The sequence below is a fragment of the Rousettus aegyptiacus genome, unplaced genomic scaffold (assembly GCF_014176215.1).
Source record: "Rousettus aegyptiacus isolate mRouAeg1 unplaced genomic scaffold, mRouAeg1.p scaffold_m13_p_10, whole genome shotgun sequence".
Taxonomy (NCBI): domain Eukaryota; kingdom Metazoa; phylum Chordata; class Mammalia; order Chiroptera; family Pteropodidae; genus Rousettus; species Rousettus aegyptiacus.
The window spans coordinates 79,289,257-79,314,034 of NW_023416285.1; the positions used below are offsets into that span (position 1 = coordinate 79,289,257).

The 24,778-nt window shown below is 33.3% G+C and overlaps 1 protein-coding gene across 6 annotated transcripts in view; it reads right to left on the minus strand.

The window, feature by feature from the left end:
* ZEB1 (zinc finger E-box binding homeobox 1) overlaps positions 1-24,778 on the minus strand; it is a 166,247-nt gene that overhangs the window by 49,111 nt on the left and 92,358 nt on the right. For all 6 annotated transcript variants that reach the window (XM_016160097.2, XM_036228058.1, XM_016160099.2 and 3 more), the window contains one exon: positions 1,271-1,471. In XM_016160097.2, the coding sequence (XP_016015583.2) occupies positions 1,271-1,471 (201 nt within the window). The remainder of the gene's footprint in view (positions 1-1,270; positions 1,472-24,778) is intronic.

Sequence of the window (24,778 nt, forward strand, 5' to 3'; positions counted from 1 at the left end):
CCAACATATTTTCAGACACGGAACCTCTTCCTTGATTTTCAATCTTCTTTTTTACCTTCATCTATCTCATTCTCCTAATCTCCTTGTTTTCCAGACAAACAATTTCCTTTTTGCTTCCATATTAAGACTTCGGATGAACTGATAGATCAATTTAATACACAGACAGGAAACACCATAAGAAATCCTTGCTCCCAAAAGTTTTGAGCTTAGTATTAAAGTTTAACAGAGTAACAGCTCTGCCATTAACCAGTTGTGATAATAAATAAGCAGAGTTAATGTCCCTGGATTCTATTTTCCAGAAGTCTGGGAGTTACAGCAGTCCTTCCTTCTCAGTTACCTTCCACATAAAATCAACCAAATCTGGATGTTCCGTCTCCTACAGTGCTGTCAAATCTCTCTTTTATTACAATACCAAGGGCTATTTTTTTAGTTCAAAAACCCTTAACATTGCCCTATTACAGCCTCTTGCCTCTAGACTCCCCCCACTAAAATCACTTTCCATATTGCTACCAGACTTATTTCTAAAGTATGTATCAATGATGTTATTCTCATAGCTTCCAGGAGTAAGTTCAACTTCCTGGACATAGCCCACAATGCCCTTTCAATTCTTTCCCTTTACTTCTCTGATCTCTTTGTGTCTTCTGTTCGAAGCACCTTCTATTCCTTGTCCTTTACCTAATTAACCTCTACTGATGCTTTACAACTAAAGACCAGCACTATTTCACTTAGAAACTCTTCTAGGACTTCTCTTTTCTCAGATGTAGATGTCAAATATATACACATATTTATATGTTTGGGAGGGAGGAAGGGAAGGATTGAGGAATGGAGTGAAGCAGGTTGGCTCATGAACACTAAAAATACTCCAATGATTTATCTGTGTTTGGGATTTTTGCACATTAAATCACTATAATTTTACCGTACCAAAATATACTTTGTTGGTTTCTAAGTAGGTTCTTCATTTGAGGTCATAATATGACATTAAAGATAGGTTCAATTTTATCAACAGTATATGGAAAGACTGATTCTTTTAAAAACACACACACACACACAAGAATTCAATTCAGCATATTATATGCATTGTACATGCAGTCAAAATTATTCTTCTACTTCATAATCTATTTTTTGGTAAACAGAAGGCTACCTTCTATTGATTAACAGACAAATAAATTTATAAGTTCATTTAAAAAATTTCATCCAATTTATCTTTATAGTTAATATTTAAAAAAATAGAATCAAGAGAATAGAATATTATAAAAAAAATTAAACTTGCCATCATCCTCCCAGCAGCTCTTGGCATTTCCTTCCCTTTCACTGCTCCCTGGTAACACTGTCTGGTCTGTTGGCAGGTCGTCTTCTGGCACACCACCTTCACAGTCTGCTGCATCTGTAATACTTTCTTCTTCCACGATATGGAGTTTGTCTTCATCGTCTGAATCAGAATTTGTTTCTACCACAGTATTATAATTTGTAACTGTAATACAAATAAGAAACAAATAATCAAAACCAACTTGAGTAAAAATCAGTTTTTATATCTCAGTGAAAATAAATTTTTAAAAGTACTTAAAACAGATTGTGATTCAATAATGTTACTTCTAGTAGCTACACTTATTAAATACTATATGTACAAGTGTTTTATAAATAGTAACTCATATAATTCTTACATTGACCTATAAAATAGAGTATCTATCTTCTATTAATTACTTACATTCCTGTTTTACAGAAGAGGAAACCAAGACATAGGGAAGGTAAGTAACTTGTTCAAGATCATACAATGAGGAAACAGCAGGGCCAGGATTTGAACCCTAGCAGTCTGATTCCATATTCTGTGCTCTTATACACTACATTAAACATCTTTTCCAATCATGATGAGCTTATTCTATGTGATACTGCTTATGTATAATTACGGTTTCAAATCTTTAAAGAATCATATCTTAAGAAAATAGCTCATCTTTCTTAATAAGATAGCAGTATGTCATTAAATTTATCATAAAAAAGTATTTTCAAGTTGTCAATTAACCCATGTATTTCACATTAATTCTAACTTTAGAAAGAATCAATCGATTTATCCAAGTTTCTACATATTTAAGGCATGATTTAAATAATGTTTATATGTAAGTCTGTCATTCTGAAGAAAATAATTGACATTCAGAAGTTTTCAAATGGGCACCTTTTCCATAGTTTTAATAAATTTCAATAAAATTTAATATCAGCATTTTAAAGGTATATAATTATTCTGGATGACTATCTCATAGAAGCATGAATAACAGTTGAGAAAAAAAATCTCTAAAAAATGATATAATATAGCCAATACTTTTCCTTCAGCGTTCTTATAATAATCACTCTAATGAGATAAATTATGTAGTACCTCATTGAGTATGGTCACTAGAATACCTCTTTACAACTCTTTGCAGGGTGATTCTTACTTGCTATGGTAAGACTAAGAGGAAGGGGGAAAAAGGAAGCTTTGCTTTGTTTAAATAACTAAGCAATGATTACTTCCAGTTATTCTTTCCAGTTCTTCCTTGAATTTTCCAACCCTCCTTGAAAGAAGATAATCACCTAAATGCTTAAATGGTATGCATATGCATCCTCCTTCCCATATAAATAAACACACCCAGCCCTAAGAACATGAAAGAAGAAATACAATCAAAGGTATAGATGTATATGTCAAGGTGAGTACAAATAACCAAGAATCTCCAAAATTTTCTTACAGACATTGGAAAGACCCCTCTATCCAAAAGAGTACTAGAGTCATCCTTTTGCTCACATTAGAAATTCTTCAATATCTCATGTCATAAGAAAAATATTAAGTCTTATTGTATCATTAATATTTAGTGTGAATACATCATTCCAGATATTTTCCCAAGAGCAAATCATTTTCTAATTTTATTATGAAAGTAATACATGTTCAGACCATACAAAACATGTAAATTAGTAAAAGCCCCTCTCCCGAGTTTATCTTTCCTCAACTATCTCTTTAAACGTAGCAATAACAGCAAATTTTACTAATTAATTTATGCACTAGGTAGGCATGATACTCATCATTTTATATATCTTATCCTATTTAATTATAACACAGACCTCACCTTATACACATATGTATCTTATAATTAATATAAATCCTATACGTAAATATAAGTAGGCCTAAATACACACATATGGGAACACATTATGCTGCTTTGCCACTTAAAAACATATCTTGGGAAATTTTCTATGTGAGTATATGTAGAGTTTAATAACTTTTCTCTGGATGGCTACACATCATTTCATTGTACAGATATAATTTAACCAATCGGTTAAAATTTGGTTTCTTTTTAGTGTTTAAGCATTAACAATGTTATAATAAATTTTCTTATAAATATAATCTTTGGCCATTTCATAAACACATTTATCAGCTATATTAGCAAGGGAGGAGCTGCTAAGTCAAAGGGAAAACCTACTAATTAGATAGATCTGGAAAACATGTTATGTCAGCCACACTATGAGCAGAGTTAATTGTAAACTTGTGTGTATGGGTAAAGGGATTCGCAAAGGATGGTCCACAGCTGGAACAAAGTTTTCTTGATGAGCCTTTAACTGAGAGTAAGATGCAAAATATGTGCATGTATATACATATTTTTTTTTTTCTGAATGAAGACTCTTACTGGCAAATAATGCACAATGCTATTAACTTTCATTTTTATTTTCAAGGGTCCCTTATTGACCTACTAGATGACTTACTAAAAGCATTTAAAGTTGGTATGGTGCATAGTCATTTGTAAGCTACATGCTAAAATTAGTACACGTCTAGAGATTGCCTGAGAATTACTCGATTGTTTAGTCCACTAGATCTGGCCACTAAACTGGCTCATTGTAAAGCTCTCATTATGCTTAAGCACACATACATAGCTGAAACTCCTACTATTTGGTGAAAGGAGGTTTTACTGCTTCTTCAGTATCTTGAGTTGCTCCATGGTTTTATATTGGTGCTATTCTTGCCTTTTAATGATATAATACTGTAATTTAGCTTTATCATTATCAATTTTGTTAACCGTAGGTTCTTTGACCCTAGATTGTGTATTTAACATATGTACATCTAGAGTATTTGGAGCTTGAAAATTTTCCAATAATCTGGCTTTTATACATATACACATTATGGTTCATATATTAACTTGCATGCTTCATTGTTTTCACTAAGTTCTCTTTACTCTGAACTGCAGGTGTTTTATTCTGCCTGTCAACTGTAGCCCGAAGTACTCTTTGAGAATACCTGTCACTTTCTAGGACTCTAGCAGAACTCTTTGCTGTCCCCTAGTATAAGCTGCCATTTTATACTATGAAAGATTATAATATTCCCAAAGCATGTTCTGAATATGTGATATAAAACTTGGAAAATCAAAAAGGCAATACATTTTATTGGCTAATATAGAAAGAAAACCAATAACTATTTCCCAAGGTATCTCATTGTCTTCTGCTTCACAGCCACTTAGCTGAGAAAAAAAGCAGTGAATATCAGTTATCTTGATTTTTGTAACTTAGATAATAGGCAAGCTTCTCTTGTTTCTAGATCTATCCTTCTGTGGATCTGGAGAGCTAATTTAAAAAATAGTCCCTGAGCACCAAAAGCTTAGAGGATAATGCAGGCTGTTAATAAATTTTAGTAGCCAATGAGTGTTAGTTATTTCAACTATCTGTCCATCTACTGCTATACCTTTATACTGTTTAACTTTTGGCCAAAAAATGTAATAAAATGTAGTTTGTCTAAAGAGTGGTATATTCTGAATCACAGGTGCTCATTACCCTTTGGCTCTGAGTTTAACTAAATTAATGAAATTTCAAGAAAGCAAAGATCAAGAAAAATGGAAATGGTTTAAAAATCTTTAGATATAAATTACAATATCCAACAGAATTTAAATTTCAGTAGAAAACAGTAACATTTTCAATGCAGTCTTATTGTCACCAGAATGTGATTAAGGACACTAACTTCTTTCTTGGTTGTAATTCTTGTTGGTATTATTTGCTAACAGTTAATGCCAGATATAACAGTATTCACACTGCATAAGGTGGTTGTGAGGAGCTAATGATTTAAATGTGTTTAGATCAGTGTCTTGCATACAGTAACGACTACATAGGTGGGCTTACTATTATCATCTCACTGAATCTTTAGAATTCCTAAGAAGCAGGTACTATTATATCTTGCTTTTATAGTTTTATGTGTGTGTGTGTGTCTCTCTCTCACACACACATACACACACACATATATGAGAGGAAAGCTGAGTAATCTGAGGTTCAATTGGTATTAAGTTGCAGAGCTGGATTCAAATTCCAGTCTGCCTGACTCCATAGTCCATATTCCTTAACTGCTGTGTATAAGGCTTCCTGACTGAAAATTGTTGTACTAATTATAAATATTCCTAAACTTGCATTTTTGTGTCTAGCCTATCCTGGGGCTCTGGAATTCAATAGTTAACGATTTGCTACTGAAAACATTTTCTAATGACTAAAAAATTTAACCATTAGAATATCATAATAATAAAACAAACTGTATACCATGGGGTTGCATCGTTATAGTTAATGAAACTTTAAAAGACTTTCACGTAGCATATTCCTTTTGCAGTTGATTGCACACAGCACCATATCAACAGCACATATTAAACTCCCATGTAAACATCTGCTTGTTAAATAATATACAAAAGAGTTAGATGAAGATAGTTCAAAAAAGAGTAATACAATCTCAATTGCAGTCATTAAGATAAAAACAAGATCATTTAAATGCTTTATAAACAGGGAACCCCACCATACATAGTTTACCATAGCTCGGAATAGCAAATTAAGCCCGCATTAGGGAAGAGACAGAGGGAGGGAGCGAAGCCGGAGGGGACAGATTTAACTCTCAGGTCCTCCGTTCCTGTCAGGTGATAACTGTGGCATGTGTTGATTAAAGCTGCAGGCTAAGGCCATATTTCAACATATTTTCAGGTGTACAAAGGCTTTTTTTCTTTCCAGAGGAAGAAGTTCTGCTTACATTATACCATTAATAATACATGCTTAACTATATTCCACTCATTCCTACCAAACTCCCAAATACACACTTGTCTGCATGGCAGAAAAGAATGATAAAATCTCTTTTAGGAAAAGACAGAAGACTGATCCTTAAAAATTAACAGACTATTTCTAACTAATGGTTCCATATAAGTCAGATTAACCTACTGTCATAATTTAAGAAACACAAAGAAAACAAATACACTTTGAGTCATGTTCTCCAGAATAACAGATTATAGTTCGATTAAATAGAATATTTTGTGTATGTTTGCACCATGCTGAGAATTAACACAATTTAGGCACAAATGTCCTGAAGTATAAAGATAGAGGTGGAGATACTATACAAGTATTTCCATTATTCTTTAACATCGGCTGGGATAAAAATAATATCATGATATATTTTTCTTATCCTAAACACAGTGCCTGGCAAACTGTCTTCCACATAGTAGGTACTGAATGTGGGGCCACACTTTTTTTTTTCCCTAGGGAAGAAATAAGTCATTATACTTAAGTGTTACTGATAATTCAGAAAACTAAAGTGCTAACTAGATAAATAACTTGTAAATTAGCACACAAAATGGAAAGAAGTCATTCGACAATTAATAGGGTTAGAGAAAACTTCTGCAAATAATGTTACTCCAGGAAAGAGGAGTATATATTGTCCACAAATAGTAAACTCAGTATCCACTATAAATATTTCTTAATCTGGCTTTTGACCTAATTTATATATGATATTAACTTACTGGCTATATGTATTTTAACATATAATAAAGATTATGCTGTAATAATATATGTATTTAATGTAGCATGTAATGTAATAATATATAATGTACATATTATCAAATTTCAACTTAAGCCCTTTAAAAATAGGCATCATAATGATTTTTAGAGTGTTCTGAGCATTATGTACATGTTAAGTTTTAATGAATACTAACAGTTTAGCAAATTTTGGAGGAAGTTTTTAAATCCCTCTCTAGGTAAAATCTTTTTCCTTTTTTTTTTAAATTAAATTTATTGGGGTGACATTGGTTCGTAAAATTATATAGGTTTCAAGTATACAATTCAATAAATAATACATCATATATATTTGTATTGTGTGTTTACCACCCAAAGTTAAATTTCCTTCTGTTACCATATATTTTACCCTTTATCTTTATCTTTCTTAATCTAGAGTGTCTATTAAGTTGAACAATAATCATAGCCTCTTTTTACATTTTCAAAATACTCTTAACTTACTCTGTAAAAGCATTCGTTGGTGGTTTTTAATGCCTTCAGCTACAAGCTATTAATAGAATGAAAACTGATAGGCAAAGGCAGGGAAGATGGTTGCCATCATGCAGATTCTTAGTTCTTACTTTCTCCTCTCTCTCATTACACAAAAATTACTAAGTAGTCATGGGATTTGTCTCTGGTATTCTCTCAGTTCTTGTTCTGGCCGTTTCCTCATTCTCCATTGGTCTTCTGTCTCTATGCCTGTAGCAAGAGCCATCCCAGATTACATTCCACTTTCCCTGCCTTATCAAAACTTCCACTTGCTCCGTGAATTAATTTCAGCCAGTGCTAGTATAACTCACTAAGAGATAGATGAAATGGTTAAATAGTTAAAAGTTTTCAGCAGATTAAATTCAGTCCTAGAAACAGGTGGTTCTTTCGTGTGTGTGAAGAAAGTATCTGGACTGAGATAATTCACATTAAATTATCAATAACTATTTCCTTCATAGGTAAAATCTACATTTATAAAAAAGATGCTTTTTAATTTATATTCCTTGTTACTTGCAGAATATAGGCAGTAAGACAATATCAAGTAGAGTGTGAAGATGAAATTAAAAACACAAATGCATAAATCCAAAGTAGAGAAGTCAATTATTAATTAATCTGACTGCCAGATCTTTAGAGAATCGATGAAACAGATAAATTGCTAGCTCACTTAATCCTAGAAAAAATTGAGAAGCACAAATATTCAATATTAAAATGCAAATAGAGAAAGATAACTACAAAAGTGAGAGACTTACTTTATATTTTGCACAAAATCTTAGCAGATAAATTTGAAAACCTGGATGAAATAACTTTCTAGGAAAATGTAAATGATTATAACTACATTTATTATATTATAGAAGAGATGACAAATGTAGAGAGCCCACAGACTACTTTAAGGAAGCTATTAAACAGTTAACCACCCCAAAGTGCCAAATGTTTTCCCAGGTGAATTTCTTCAGATCTTCAAAGGACTGATAATTCTGTTGCTTTTTAAAGAGAGAATTGAAAGAGCCTAATTTCCTTCTATGAAGCCAGCATAACAGTAAAGTAAAATTTGAGAAAAAGCACGCACATGCACACACTCATAAATTCAGTCTCACTAGTGATCATTGATGTAAAAATCCTAAATAAAATATTAGATCTGGTAGTACATTAAAAGAATAAAGCAAGCATTATTCACCATTAGGAAAATATATGAGAGATCATTATATTAGCATGGTAAAGGAAAACAACATGATTTCTAGAGACAATGAAAAGCTTTTGATAAAATTTGCTATTCCTAACACTCTTTTATAAAAAGAAAACTAAAGTCACTATAATGATAAGTTATTATGTATCAGAGCCACTTATAAGATAGTTGCTTACTGTTATTAGTTAACACTATTCCAAAGGAATGATCTAATTTTTAAAAAGAACAAAATAAAAAGCACGAATATTGGAAAAGAGAAGGCAAAATTATTATTTGTAGGTGATCAGATGATGTTTCTGGAAATTAAAAAAAAATTACTAAAAATCTATTAGCAATTAGAAAGTGTGGTAGCTAATTGTGATTTTAACAAAAAAATAGCTTTCCAATAAACCGACATAAAAACATAAAAAATTTTATTAGAATAATGACTCAAAAGTAACACATAAAGGCAAAAAAAGAAACATGGAAAATCTATATAAAGTAAACTTTAGCACTTTATTTAAGGTCATAAAAGATTTGAATAAATGATGACATATACCTTCTCTTAGGTTAGAATTATTTCATATTGTAAAGATATCAGTTTTAAGTAACAATCTATAAATTCATGCAATTCTTATCCAAATTCTAATAAAAGATTTTAGATTCTAAATCTTATGATTTACACTAAATCATTCTAATAAAGAGAGGTAAGAATCTCTGGAGCCAGACTGCCTGGTTCAAACTACAGCTTCCCCACTTACTAGCCGTATCACCTTGGGCACGTTACTTAATCTCATGCTTCAGTCTCCTCATCTCTAAGATGGGGATAACAATAGTATGCCCCTAATAGGATTATAATAATGATAACAATACTTCTACATGCAAAAAACTTAATACAGTACTGTTATAAGTGCTCAATACATACTGTTAGTATTATTATTTTCTGGGAAAACAAATGCAAAAATATTCAAGAAAACTCAGAAAAATAATAGTAATGGTCATAATAGGAGAACATGGATTAGTCATAACAGATAGAAAATATATCTCAAAACTATAGAAAAAGGAACAGATTTGTAGGCAGACAATCAAAGGACTTGAACAGAGTCTAGAAGGAGAACCTGTGAACTCACGGAAGTCTTTCTAATCAGATTCCCACCTCGCAACTTTAGCCTAAATGAAATTTACATAAATCAAAGGTTTTAATTACAAAATAATAAAATCATAAAAGTAACTGAAGTCTTGGAATAAGGAAAGGTGTTATAAGCATGCCACAAAATCATGATCATTTATAGAAAATAGAGTTAAAAACAGATAACAAACTGTGAAAAATATTTGCAATATATGTTAACACAGGCTGATTCTTTATCATACAGAGAATTCTTAAATACGAGTAAAAGATAACCCACCCAGTAGAAATAAAAAAAAGGAAATTCACATCCAAAAACATAAATGGCTAATAAACATGTAACAAGATGCTCAACTTCACTAAAGGAAAACTGACTTTAATCCTTTATCATTATAATATCATCACCTCTTACATATACTCTCAACTCTCTTGCCTTACTCTGACCTTAAAACCCCTATTCTGGCTAAACCCTATCCTGGTTAAATCTCACTTTTCCGAATTCTATACCTCAGCCCCCCTTTACTGCAAAGCTTCTTCAAACATCTGCCTACACTTCTCTCCCATTTGTTTCTTCCCATTCTCGCTTAAACGCATTTCAGTCACAAAACTGTTTTTGTCATGATTGTGAAGGACCTTTACATTGTTAAATCCAATGACAATTGACAGTCCTCATCTTATTTGACCTCCCAACAGCATTTGACATAATCTACCAGTCTCACCTTTTCAAAATAATCTCTTGACGCTCTTGGTTTTCCTAACTCAATGGCTGCTGCTTTTCTGTCCCACCCCACCCGACCCCGCCTCCATCTCCCAACCTCAATCTGTCTCATGGGTCTAAATACCATTTGATGATTCCCTCCTTTATATCCCAGGCCAAATTTCTCCTCTGAAGTCCACACCTGTATAACCAATTGCCTACTTGACACCTCCACTTGGATGTCTAACAGGCAAACTTTCCATATTCAACATCCAACTCTAGATCCTCTCAGTCTTTTCCATTTCAGTAAATGGCAATTCTATTCTTCCAGTTACTCACACCAAAAATATATTGGTGTCAGTTTTGACTCCTTCCCCCCGACCCCCGCCTCATCCTCCACATTTAATCTAGAGAAAAATACCTTAAAATTTATTCAACATTTGACGCTTACAACTAACTCCCCACCACTACACCTTCCTGCTCTAAGTCACTGTCATCTCTCACCCAGAATATTGTAACTGGCTCTGACCAAGTCTCCTTGCTTCCAACTTTGGCTTCCTAGAGTCAGTTTTAAGAAATATTGTGTTATTTCTCAATCCCAGAGGGTACTTTTTCCCTGACTGGTTTTGAGATTCACTCATCCATAGCTGAACTGGTTATAAAAAATAAGATAAAGGATGAAGATACGAAATTTATTCTAATTTCTTTTACTTGGATTTTTCAGATTTCTTTAAGCTAGACATACAGTGCGTATTATTTAAAACTGCTGGCCATGTGCTGGACACCAGAGTTCACAAAGGGAAAGGAAAATATAGGAGAAGTGAAAAGAAACAGGTCATGAACCCTTAAGGACTGGTCATCTCTTGTTTCCAGGGGAGTGACAGAATACAAAAAACCAAATGTGGCTTCATGGTACCTAACTAGGGGACCTGCTCTTTGGAAGCTTGCCCAAAGGCCAAATTTCAATACAGGGATAATCATTCCGAGTCTAGACATGGAAATACAAGGATCACACTAATAAAATTGGAGTTATTTCTTAACAAACATTAAACACAATTTATAGGTAACTAGAATTTAGCTTTACTGAGACCTTCTAAATGTTACATGTTACAATCTCGTGAATTATCAAATTAGAATGAAAAATTTAATTCCCTTGACCTAAGTGCTCCAGAAGGTAGGAGAATAAAGACATATATCTACAATCTCTGCTTCTCATGCAATATTTATAAAACATGAGTGATATAGATGAAATATTCTAGAGAGAACTGTGACAGTAAATAATTAAATGCTAAGTTAAACGTTATGTAGAAAGTAAATACTATAAGATTCCCTATCTCATTGTATCTAATCTCTATTTTATACACTGATAATGCATCAAAGAAAGAAAGTTTTGAATACTTTGGGTTTTTCAATTTGAAATATGTTGTTGAGAAGTTAAATGGATTTGAATTGCAGTACCAAAGAATTCCTAGTGTTTGTTTTACCTGATTTATATAAGAAGTAGTTGGAATGGTAACGATCTTTGGACAGAATCTATTCAGAAAATGAATAATATCTAATAAACTAGAAGGTTATCTGAACTCACCACACTTACATTTTCATATAGATTTTATCTTAGAAAGTAAATGTTCTTAGTGGTGAAAGAAGTGGACATTCTGGGGAAAACACACATAAACGGAAACTTTAATATCATATACAGAAAGAAGTGGAGTAAGGAGTATTTCCAAAATATTTTAAAGAAATTATGACCTATTGAATTTCTATTGCTGATAAAAAGAAAAGTCAAACCAATAAGTGCCTGTTGTGTAGTTTTACAGCCTGCCCAACCATGCACAAAGTACTTATTAAGTATTCCGTGTTTTATCTGTAGTTGTTTTTCAGTTATGAATTAGTTAATCTTTACAAAAGCCACATGAAAAATTATTGCTATTCTCATTTCATAGATAAGGAAACTGAGACAGAGAGGTTACATAACTTTCCAAAGGTAGACTAGTTAGTATTGTAGCCAGGATCCAACCAAAGCCATGTGGCTCTGGAGACCATACTCTGAATATACTGCCTTTCCAAAGGAAGCAGAATATCAGAACTAACTACTGAGTAAAAAACCCTCAAAACAAACAAACGAAATAGAAGTTCACAATGAATTATTAAATGCTTCATTTACAAGTCCTTAATCAAATCTTTCTGAACTCAGAATCTAAGAAAATGAAGTTTAAAATATCTTTATTGTTCATCTTTACACCAGAATCACAATGGAGGACAAATAAGCATAAAACTTCAGTTCAGAGATTGTTCTATTCCCTTGATTTAAAATTCTAGTGGCTTTGTATACCATGAATTTCGAACTCCAATGCATGGCCTCAATTACCTTTTTATTTTACCTTTTACCATTCTGCTCAATATATTCTATTCCCTAGACTTCACTGTACTTTCATGCTTCGTCTTTGCTCTTTCTCCTCTGTTGCCAAGCTCTGCTAGTTATACCTCTCCATCTCCATGTCACCACTTTACTTCAAACTGTCATCTTCCCTCCTCTGGATTACTACAATACCTACCTCACTGGTCCCTTGTCTCCATTTACTACGCAGTAGCCAGAATGATCTTTTTAAAACATAAAGCATATTCACAGGATCTGGAGATTAGGAAATGAACATATTTGGGAGGCTATTATTCTACCTATCATACTTCTCCACTAAAAAGCAAGCTTCATGAGAGCAAGGACATTATTGTCTTGTTAACTCCAGCACTCTACATTCCAAGCATCACAGGGTCTATTGAAGGACCTTGAGATAACTTGTTGAATTAATGAACAAATAAAACACGACTGCTTGGGTGATGCTCTTCTTGACTTAGTTCCTGACTCTTGGTCTAACCATTGTGCTCCTGCATAATTTTTTATATCTCTGCAATAGTGCCCATATACCATGATGTTTTCATTATGTTTACATGCCTATTATTAGGTCTTTGGCCAAGTATGAAGTGTCCTAATAATATATCAATAACTAATTAAGTGCTGTGAAAAATGTGTTGAATCAATGATTTTAATGTGAAATGCACATTACAAGGTTTCAAAAAGTTTATATTAATGATTTTGTGGTTGTTTTCATGGCTTCCTAATACAGTGTGAAGTATTCTTACAATGTCACAATAAAGGATTACCCTGCTGTAAAATGCATGTTAATAAATTTTAAATCTGAAAAGGGTCTGAAGATAAGTTTCAGCCCCATATTTCACACTTGAGATGCAAAGAAGCTAAGTAATTTGTCTAGTTACACAAGAAATTGTGAACCTGGCACAAAATCTCATGGATTTTCTATAAAAATCTACTTCCTGAGGTTGCCACAGAGATTAAATTAATGCATTTAAAAGCACATAAACACAGTACCTAGCACCAACTAAGTGCTCTATAAATAGCGGGAGCATGGATGCTTTTATTCTCATAATTATCATTAACACTGTATTTCCTATTTTCAACAGTAAAAATAACAAGCAAAGTAGGCACTTGTTAAATGGATGAATGATGAAAAGTAAAATATAAACATAGTTAAACAACTTTTAACATGTTAAATGCTTTCCTGCTTATTTTTATTTTTATAGACAAAAAGCAGGTAAAAGAAAAAACCAAAGCATACATATCACACTGATCTCTACTGTGAAGTGTTCCTCAAATTATTCTAGCAATGTCTCTCCTTTTTTGTTATCTATACCAACAAGGTCAAAAGCACTTTTATAATAATACTAAAGTGTTACATTATTTGCAAGTTTCACTCTGTTGACATTTGCACTAATGTAAAGGCAATGGTGTGTATAAACTCTTGGTGCCTTACTTAGCACAATTCAAGACAGCGGTAACAAACTGTATTCTTTCATTCTTCACTGCCACTCATTTCCATAAAAAAACTGCCAATTTCACTTAGAAATGCCCTGATGCAGCAAAAATTATTAAATCTTGACCCTTTAATATAGTCTTTCTAATATTCTTTGTGACAAATGGGATGTGCACATAAAACACTTCTGCTGGATATCAAAGCATGCAATTGTTTTGAGTTGCCAGCTGAACTAGCTGCTTTTTTTCATAATATAACAGTTTTACTTGAAAGAACAAGTAAGATTTTTCAGACGTGGGTATTTTGCAGATATTTTCTAAAACATAAACCAAGTAAGAGTTTCACTTCAAAGAAAACAAAAGACCAATTTGTTGCCAATGATAAAATTTGATCTTTCAGGTGTAAATCAGAACTTTGGAAAACATGTGACACCATGAGTTTCACAGCTTCCCAATTTTAAAGACTTTTCTGGATATGGTAAAATTAAATGTGTCAATGTTTGGAAAATCTATACAATTCAGTGAACCAATATATTCCAATGACTATTGCGTAATGTTACAAATTCATGAGTGGGTAAAAGATCCACTTAAAGTTCTAGACCAATGGATTTCAATTTAACAGACTATGAAAATTCATTATATGATTTCATATTCCACACTGCAACTAAACTTTAAGACCTGCTACTTAATTAGTTTTGGTATAGTAATAAAAAAATACCTAATTACCTGAAAAGGCTAATTCCAACTACATATATGTATATATGTATGTGTGAGGCTAGTTAAACATACTTCAACTAAAAGAAATTAAAGATTGAATGCAGAGGAGATATGAGAATCCAGGTGCTCTACTATTATTAAGAATCAATTAGTAAATATTTTAAAATTTTGTTTAAATTTGAATACAATAAGCATTAATAAATATAACTCATATGATCAAAAGCTTTTTGAGGTCTACAAGCATTTTTAAGAGTGTAAAGAGATCCTGTGATAAAAAAATTTTGAGAATTGTACTATTTATAAGGTAGCCAATAAACCGCATATACCTATTCGCATCCGTGTTAAAATTATAAAGTAGAGGTCCTCATTAATACGAGACATATTTCAAGAGCTCAATAACTACATGTGACTAGTGGCTCTTAGATAGTAAAGATATAAAACATTTCTACCATCATAGAAAGTTCTGGAAAGTGCTGGTCTATACTATATTTAGGGGGAAGTTAATTAGCATTTTACTAAATGTCACTAGTATAATTCTTTTGGTACTTTATCATGCTTGTTTTAAGTCTTTAAAAAGAATATATGCCTTTTGAGGGCAGGGACTAGAACATTGATATCTACACATATGTACATATGACATGATATTGTTATGAATATATGGTATGATATTATATCCCATAAAATGCCTTACACATATACAATACTAAAAATACAGATGCTGCAAATAAGATACCTGCTAAACTGAATGTTTATTAAATCAATAAATATTTGTTAAAGGTTTTACATGACAGGCATCATGTGATTATGTTTATTTTTCATATTTCAATATATTTCTGTCCAAATTTATAAACACTGGGTCTCAACTTTTTGTTTTTATGCATTTATAATAAGCTACTTTATAAATAGTCAATTTTTATTAACTTAGCCTTTCCATAATAAGGATTTAAAAATCTTTCTTTTTAATAGTTATTAGTTAAACTAAGTCATATCTGGTATTTTTACTATAAACATCTTTGCTACAGACATTTTTGTTGCAAGTATTTATGCTGAAACATTTTCACCACATAACTAATTCACCGTAAGTCAATTTTGCTGTAAAAAAAGATAAAATTATGACAAATAAGAGGACATTAAAACAGACATAATGAAACATGAAAAAATGAGTAATAAACAAAATTAAAAAGACTTTATTCAGATGTGTGTATATTCATGTCAATACTACACAAATAACTAATTTTATTTTGTGGACTGTATCTAAGCACTTGTCTTCATTCTGTAGATGTGGATTCAACTCTGTACCTTCAAAGAAGCCCCCAGCCTCTCTTTCTCTTCCCAAGATAGTGTATTTCAAAACCAACTCTTAGGGCAAATCATTGTCTGGAAGAAATGTTAACTATTTTAAGACCATCGCCACCACCACATCTACTTGTCACTGTGTAGAACATTATGAGAGTTAGTTAAAATTTAAATGTCATGTAAAACTGGAAGTAGCTAACTTCCTCAATGGAGAAATGAAAACTAGCTTATAAACATTGTTTGTCGAAGCAAAGGCAGCTGATTCATCAATGGAGAAATGAAACCAAACCAAACCAAACCAAACCAAACTAAACCAAATGCAGCAAAAGAAAACTGTTAACCAGTTATTTTTTATGGCAAAATTACCTCTGCCCAGACAGTTTCATGGCAAAAATGTTTACAGCAAAAATGCTGTGGCAAAAATGTATATGGCAAAGATGCTAGAGCAAAAGTACCTAAAACCAAAATAAATAGGTCTTACAGTTCGTAATCATGGACTTTCAAGTTTTCCACACACTTCTGTGCATGAAGTTGAAAGCAATGTTCATAAAGTACCATTAAATCTATAAACGATTAAATGATTTGTTTTGAATGAATTAGTATCACGTGGGGTTTACAGAACAATTTTATTCCCATATAGCTTTGTAAGATTCTTAACTTTCTGTAATTTCAGCAGGAAATTTTAGTATTCCTACTAAAAGTAGTGAATAGGATTTATAAAAGCTTGTTAAAATTAACTTATAAAATAAATTTTGTTTAATTACACATTAATATTTTCACCTACCAAGACAACTAACTGTAAAGTCCTTTGGAATACCAAAAGCTAGGCATGGCCTGTAGTGCTCTACTTGCCTTCTATTATTCCTCATAGAGATTCATAACATAATGAATGCTGCTCATTTCCAGTTTAGTTTAAGGCAATGCTTCCTGGCATGCGAGACCACATTTATAGAAAGAAGAATAGCAGGAGAGATATATGGGCTTCTGGCCAGGGACTTTTCTGGTCAACAACCAAGATATGTAACCTGGAACTAGGTGAGAGATTAGCTACTTGTAGATATACAAAAGCCCTCTGCCAATTTAGGACTATGCATCATCCACTAAGGATTCTTTTTGGAAAAAGAGAGTATTTCTTCTTAAATCTGCTTTTTGGGTGAGAGAAGCAAAACCATAAAACTAATATACTATTTATACAGTATGAAGTAAGTACTGATTTGAGTCTTAAGAAATCACCCTTACTCTATGCAAATGAATGTGTACCATAAGTTGAAACACAGGAACTTATTTCTTCAATAAAAGTCAAATAAAAATAATTTCTTTCAAATGAAGTAATTTTTGTAGATTGTAAACTTTATATTATGCTAGCTTCTAAATCCACATATTCAATTTTGTCTTGCTAGTTAATTCTAAACAATATTTCTGTAAATACAAACGCTTATGATATAAATAAGAGCTAACATCTTCACAAAATTTTATTTTCTATATAAATTGTATGTGTGCCTCTGTAACAATTTTTTCCAAGTAACATTAATCAGTAGTTAAGGGTAAATTTTGTAGTATATCTGCAGTAGTAGAAATTTCTAAAAAATTAGATTTTAAGGGTCAAATTGGTTTGTTAAATTTTAACATGGCAAAATTAGGAAATTTAGATAAAAGTCATATGGCTATTTAAATAATAAACTGAAAAGAGGATAAATTTTAATAAGTTCAAGTAACATTTGTAAATAGTAGCCATCTAAGAAACTATATTAAAAGGTAGTATTTGGCTTGCATAATGAGGCGGTTTATTAATAGAAACCATAAAGGTGTAATCTAACAGTATATCAGAGGCTTTGGAGTTAGTCTGATTTGAGTACAAATCATGGGTCAAACACTCGATGGCCGGTTACTCTTGGGTAAGTTTTCTTTTAAGGACTGAATTAAGCATTTTATGTAAATTTCTTAGCACAGCAAATGATACACAGTAAGTGCTTAATAAATGACTCTACATCACCTTGATTCATTCCAGTTATCTGTAGTAAGAAATTTTAAATAATGTATTTCAATACCATTTTTAAGTTTAAATAAGAAAATTAAAAGATTTAGACTCCAAACATACAGTTGTATACTAAAAGCATCAAAAACAGAACCTCAGAATCCCATCAGACTCCTTCCCTCACGTAAGAATTCTGTGTATAGTGCTCTTGACATATTCATTCATTTTTAAAACAGTCTAAGCCCTTTATATCTTAGATGGGGGATGAAGAGAAAGAGTTTGAGATGGAGTTTGAGGGAATGATTGAGAGAGTTTGAATGAGTGAGTGACAGAGAGAAAGAAAAAGATGGACAGATGGACAGAGAGATGAGATAGAAACAGATTGTCTTGATATAGTTTGAGGCTTTGGATCAATTACTACCTGGAGCCATCATCTCTCATATATTTCAGTTATATGAGCCAATAAAATCCATTCCATGCTCTCTATCCTCTCCGCACCGCACCCCCCCCCGCCCCATTCTGGCATGTCTACTGGTTGAGCTGAGTTTCTGAAACTTACAACCAAATGGTTTCTATTAATACTATAATTATGGGTGAGGATATAGCAATTAAATAGAAAAGGTTTTATTTCCACTATACGCATTAAAATTCTTTAGTAATGATGAATTAAGCATTTATCAGAATATTGATTCCAGAGCTTGTGTACTTGATCACAATGTTTTGGCAAATGGCAGCACAATTACAGTCATATACCACATAATGATGTTTTTTAGTCTACAGTGGACCACGTAGATGACAGTGGTCCCATAAGATTATAGTGAAGCTGAATTTCCTGTAAGAAATAGAAGGATTTGTGGTTCAGGAGGAATTTTTTTTTTCTCTGATAGGAGCAATATCTGTGGCGCTTGGCAATACACCTCTCTTAGTCACAGCATCTCAATTTTAAGCGCAGATTATATCCCAGTCAGTTAGCCACTGACCTGTTTCGGCACAGAGGAATCTATCCCTCCAGCACTACATATTTAGAGGGTACTATCGCCTTCCCAGATCTAGCCTGAGGGTCTTCAGAGTACACTGCTGTAAATTCTTTGTTGGGGACCTAAGACCCTGTACAAGAACACAGGTCCACAGGAGCTACCCTACCAAGTACTAAGTGTCACTGCCACTTTAGTAAAAGCTCTCTGTGGTAGTGTGAAACCAGGCTGTCCTTGTACTTTGGACATGTTTTCAGGTTGAGTCAATGGAATCAAAAATAAATTTCCAAAGTCAAAATACTGAGTCTTCAGTTTTCTACCCTATTCATGTTAAACACTCTCTCTCTCTCTTTTTTTTCATGAATACCACTAAGTTCCCTAATCTGACCACTGCTCCAACATGCAATAGCCAAAACCCCATTGCCATGACAATCCTCTATGTTCCTTTACCTCTTCATCTTGATTTCTTTCCCGACTCTGCCTGCTTTACTAAAACATAATAAATTAGTTGCTCATATTTACATTGTACAATTCAATGAGTTTTTTTTCAATGATAGCTGGCATGCAATATAGTAGTTTTAGTTGTACAGCAGTGATTAGAGATCTACATAACTCACAAAGTGGTCAGCCCAACCCTACTAAATCCACTACCCCCTCCCCCCTTACATATTTATTACATTATTGAATATTTTCCTTATACTATACTTTATATCTCCATGTCTATTTTATAACAATCATTTTATACTTCTTAATCCCTTTGCTCTTTTTCACCACCTCCTGAACCTCCTTCCATCTAGTAGCTCTCAAAATATTCTCTGTATCTATGAGTTTGTTTCTGTTGTTTGTTTTGTTCTTTGATTACACATGTATGTGAAATCATGTGATATCTGTCTTTCTCTATCTAACTTCATTCAGTGCAATAACCAATACATCCAACAAAGCAATGCCATCTTCCATCCCCTTCTTTTTGTCTGTGTGTCTTTTAATTTGAAGTGAGCCTTTTATATGCAACATATGTAGGGGTCTTATTTTCTTATCCATTCAGCCACCCTATCTTTTGGTTGGAGCACTTAATTCTTTTCCATTTGAGGTACTTCTTGTTAGGAATGTAGTTATTACCGTACTTTATTCATGTTTTTGAAACACATTTTTTCTTCTTAAAGAAGTCCCTCCAACATTTCCTGTAATACTGGCTTGATGTTGCTAAGTTCATTTAGCTTATTTTTGTCTTGGAAGCTCTTTATCTGTCCTTTCACTCTAAATGATAGCTGGACAAAGTATTCTTGGTTATAGATTCTGGGTTTCATTACTTTGAATATTTTGTGCCAAGCTCTTCTGTCCTGCACAGTTTCTTTTGAGAAATCAGCTGCCAGTCTTATGGGTGCTCCCTTGTAGGTAACTGTTTTTCTCTTGCTGCTTTTAAGATTCTCTGAACATTTGGCATTTTAATTATAATGTATCTTGGTGTGGACCTCGTTGAGCTTATCTTTTTGAGAACTCTCTGAGCTTCCTGGAGTTGTATGTGTATTTCCTTTACTAGGTTAGGGAAGCTTTCCATCATTATTTTTTCAAATAGCTCTTCAACTTCTTGTTCCCCTTCAGGTACCCCTATGACTTGGATGTTTTTACATTTAATTTTGTCCCATAAGCTCATTAAATTATTATTCTAGTCTTGACTTCTTTTTTCTTGCTGTTCCAATTGGCTGTCCTTGGCTTCCTCATCCTCTACATCAGTGGTTCGATCTTCTTCTTTATCCACTTTGTCGATTCCCTCTAATACACTCTTCATTTCAGATAATGTATTCTTCATTTCTGACCGGTTCCCTTTTATAATTTTCATTTCCATTTTTTAAAAAAAATCTCTCTAAGTTCTCATTGAGTTCATCTAAATTTCCCCTAAGTTCATTGAGCATCTTTATAACCAGTGTTTTGAACTCTGCATCTGTTAGATTGTTTGACTCTACTATTCCTGGATCTCTGTTCTATTCTCTTACATGGTATCTGCTTCTTTGTCTTCCCATTTTGGCTGCTTTTCTGTGTCTGTTTCTATGTAGTAAGTAAAGCTCCTAAGTCTCCTAGTCTTATTAGTATGGCTTTGTGTAGTAGGTGACCAGTGGCACAGTCCTGAGAGGGGTTCAGCTACAGACCAAATTTAGCCCAAGCCTCTGGCCCTCTAGGGCCACATGTTAATATTCAGCAAGCAATCCGCAGATGCTGTGCTTATAGTTGCCTCAAGAAAACACACCAGAAACCGAGGCCAGCTGCCTCCAGTGTGGGTCTTGGGGTTGGCTTAGTAAGGAACACCGGACTCACAGAGAACACAACTGGATGTGGCTTGGGTGGGGCCATGAGTTGAGAAAAGCGAAGTTTTAGGGAATCCTCTGAGCAGAGTGACCTCTGACATCCAGTTGTATGATGTCTCAGCTACAGCAGCACCTGTGTCAGCACACTGGGAGGGTGGAGGGCTCAAGAGAAGAACAAAGGATACCGCCAGCACTTCTGCCCAGGAGAAAGCATCGCCTTCCGGCCCTCACTCCAAGAACTCAGTGTTACCCTGTAAGTCCCTGGTGCCCTCCGAGAATCTGATTGGGTGCTGGTGCTCAGAGCGAGCCAGTCCGTCACTGCAAAAGTCTGGTTGTAGACACGGCGCCTTTAAGAAGCATCCACGACTGCCGGCTGCCCTGGACTCTGTCCCACTCAGCTGCTCAGGACCCGGCAGCCTTGAGTCTTCGCCCCCTCTTGCAGGTTGATTAATTATTTCTTTCCCTAGTTGCAGGGTTCTGTTCATCTAGATCCCAGGCAACTTTGCTTGCTGTTTGCTCCATGTTTCTATCATCTATGCCATTTTTAGGTCCTCCCTTGATTTCTTATTCCGGAGCTTAGGCCATCTTTCATTCCTCCTAACAGTCACCACCATGGTGATCTACACCTTACCCAGACAGTTTTTCTTTGACACTTCTACTCAACCAAGCCCACAACTCTGTTCATGCAATAGCACCGACAGCTTCGATATTCTATTTCTGACCCTGTCAGGAAGATGCAGGAGGAAGACTTAAGGGAGAGTGTTTAGTGTTTATAGACTACAGTAGAGTAATGTCCTAGGTCTTCACATTCACTCATTACTTACTCACTGACTCACACAGACCAACTTCTAGTCCTGTGAGCTCCATTCAACTAATCTCTTACATCACATTTTTTCTATATCTTCCTATGTTTAGACATGTTTAGATACATTTGTCTTTGTGTTACAACTGCACCAGTATTCAGTATATTAACATGCTGTATAGGTTTTAGCTTAGGAACAATAGGCTATACCAGACAGGCTAGGTGTGAAGTAGGCGATACCTTCTAGATTCGTGTAAGTGCATTCTACGATGTTTGCACAATGATGAAATTGCTTAATGAATTTCTAAGAATGTATCCCCATCATTAAGTGACACATGACTGACTGTACATATATCCTTGAAATGTAGTAACAGAATTCTTTTCTGAATTAAGACAAGGTTTAACCATACATTTTGACACTTTGTAAAGAGAACAGAAAGCAAAAAGAGACTGCAATAATGCAAATGGTATTTTCCTACTCTTAAAACTTTAGATAATCAAGAAATTCTTTTCCCCAAAATATCTCTTCTATATTCATAGGAAGGAGTGTACAATTCAAAACCTATTTCCTCAGTTATATAGAAAGATGTCAGCCCGGAATTTGTACTTGAAACACGTCTTCCATCCAAATCAAAGAAAAGTGCTATCCAAAGCATGATTGTGGAGACATAAGGATCTACTTTATTATACAATCTTGCCTTTTTGAGCAAAGAGACTCACAAGAGGTGTTTATTTAGGGAAAAAGTAAATAATAAACACTCAAAGTAGATATTTCTGTTGTAGAAGGTGCTATATACAATCTGGTACTAGACTTTCCAGGCATCTATCCAATTATTTACAAACAGGATATGGGTGGGATTAGCTTGTGCACTAGGAATAGTCAGATCACAGGATGTCCCCAGTTGTAAAACCTAAACACCACAAAGATTCTCTGTAAAACTCTAAGGTTATAAAGTTAGACTGACTCTATAACCATAGAATCTTAATATTTTATCTAAAGACTTTAAAGTGAAGTTATAGACATAAAACTATCTTTCAAGAAAAGTGTTTCAAAAGGCCAAAATGAAGTCAAAGAATATCCGTAAGGAGCTCCTCAAACTGTACTGTTTTCCCCACGTATCTCTTAACTAAGAACGTATGTCAATCTGAGTCACTCTGGGAGAGCAGAATCATGTTTTCTCTAGGTCACACATTTTGTATTCAAATTGAAACCTAAAGTTGACAAGAAATAAAACAACATTTCTAACTTTACAACTCTATTGCATTTTACAAATTACAAAGCACTTTAACCAGAACATCCTCAGAACAATACTATGAAACTGGTAGAGTTAGTATTACCATCACTTTCTAAGGAAAAGGCATACGTACTTTGTGAAGTTAAGCAAATTACTTAAATTTACAAAGACAGTAGTTAAGAAAGTAAGGTTTGAAAACAGGTCTCTGCAGTTCTCTCTAAAGTACCATGGTATTCCACCAATAAATGGAAGTCTTTTGCTAGGTGTTTTAAATATATCATCACATTTTCTATAAAATCTTTGAGCTATTTATATACATGCATATATAATTTTGTTTGATACCTTCAAACTATTATTCCATCCATTGGTAAACATCTGTATGCCCTTAAGTACCATCAAAATACAAGCTGCTATACAATAATTTTTCACACTGGTGAAAATGAAACAAAAGAAAAATCAAATTAAAAAGTAAATTTCAAGCCAAATATTTTAAAATCTTTAAAAATGGGTATAACTGATATACTTCAAAATTTGTGAGAGACTGATGCTATAAGATCACAACTGAGGAAACTGGGTCAAAATACTGTCTAATCCAAATTTGATTAATTCAAAATTTCTGATCTTTGTATTTAAAATAAAGGTTTACTAACAACCAACTAGACAACTCTTCTTTTTGGGGTGTATTTTTTTACCTCAAATTTCTTCAGTAGACATTCCTCCCAAAGTAAGAACTACTGAATAGCAACCTACCAAATGTTTATAAATTTTCTGTAAGAAATTTTTTTTTTTAATTAATAAAAGATGAACACTTGGTTGATTTATCTTATATGAAAGTTTCAGACAGAAGCCCAATGCTATGCTTAAGGACCAATCATATATATATACATACACACACACACACACACACACACACACATACACACATATATATCCTATTTTAAGGTTATTTTTAAGAAAACATAAAACTTGATTAGGTGGAAGATTTAAAACATAAATCAATAAATTCCTATGTTTTGGTAAACTACTTTAAAGAGAAAAACCTAGGGAATATGTTATACCAATAATCCACATGTAAAAAAGACAATTCCCATCTTGGAAAAATAAAGTACATCTGAGCAGCATAATGTTCTAACAGTAGTTTAGCAAACCAGGAGCTGTTAAGTTCCAATAACCTATTATTCACACCTCTTTAATCACTGCCACAGAGTTGATTATAAATAGCTTCATACATTTTTAAATAAGGTCATTTGAAATAAAACAAAGAAGGTAGTAAATATTCTTGTACATAAAGAATTCTGATCCTAACACACAAGAGAACTGTGTATTGCTCAAATGTTCAAAATAAAGAAAGCTAACAAACCTTCTATTAACTACACCAAGT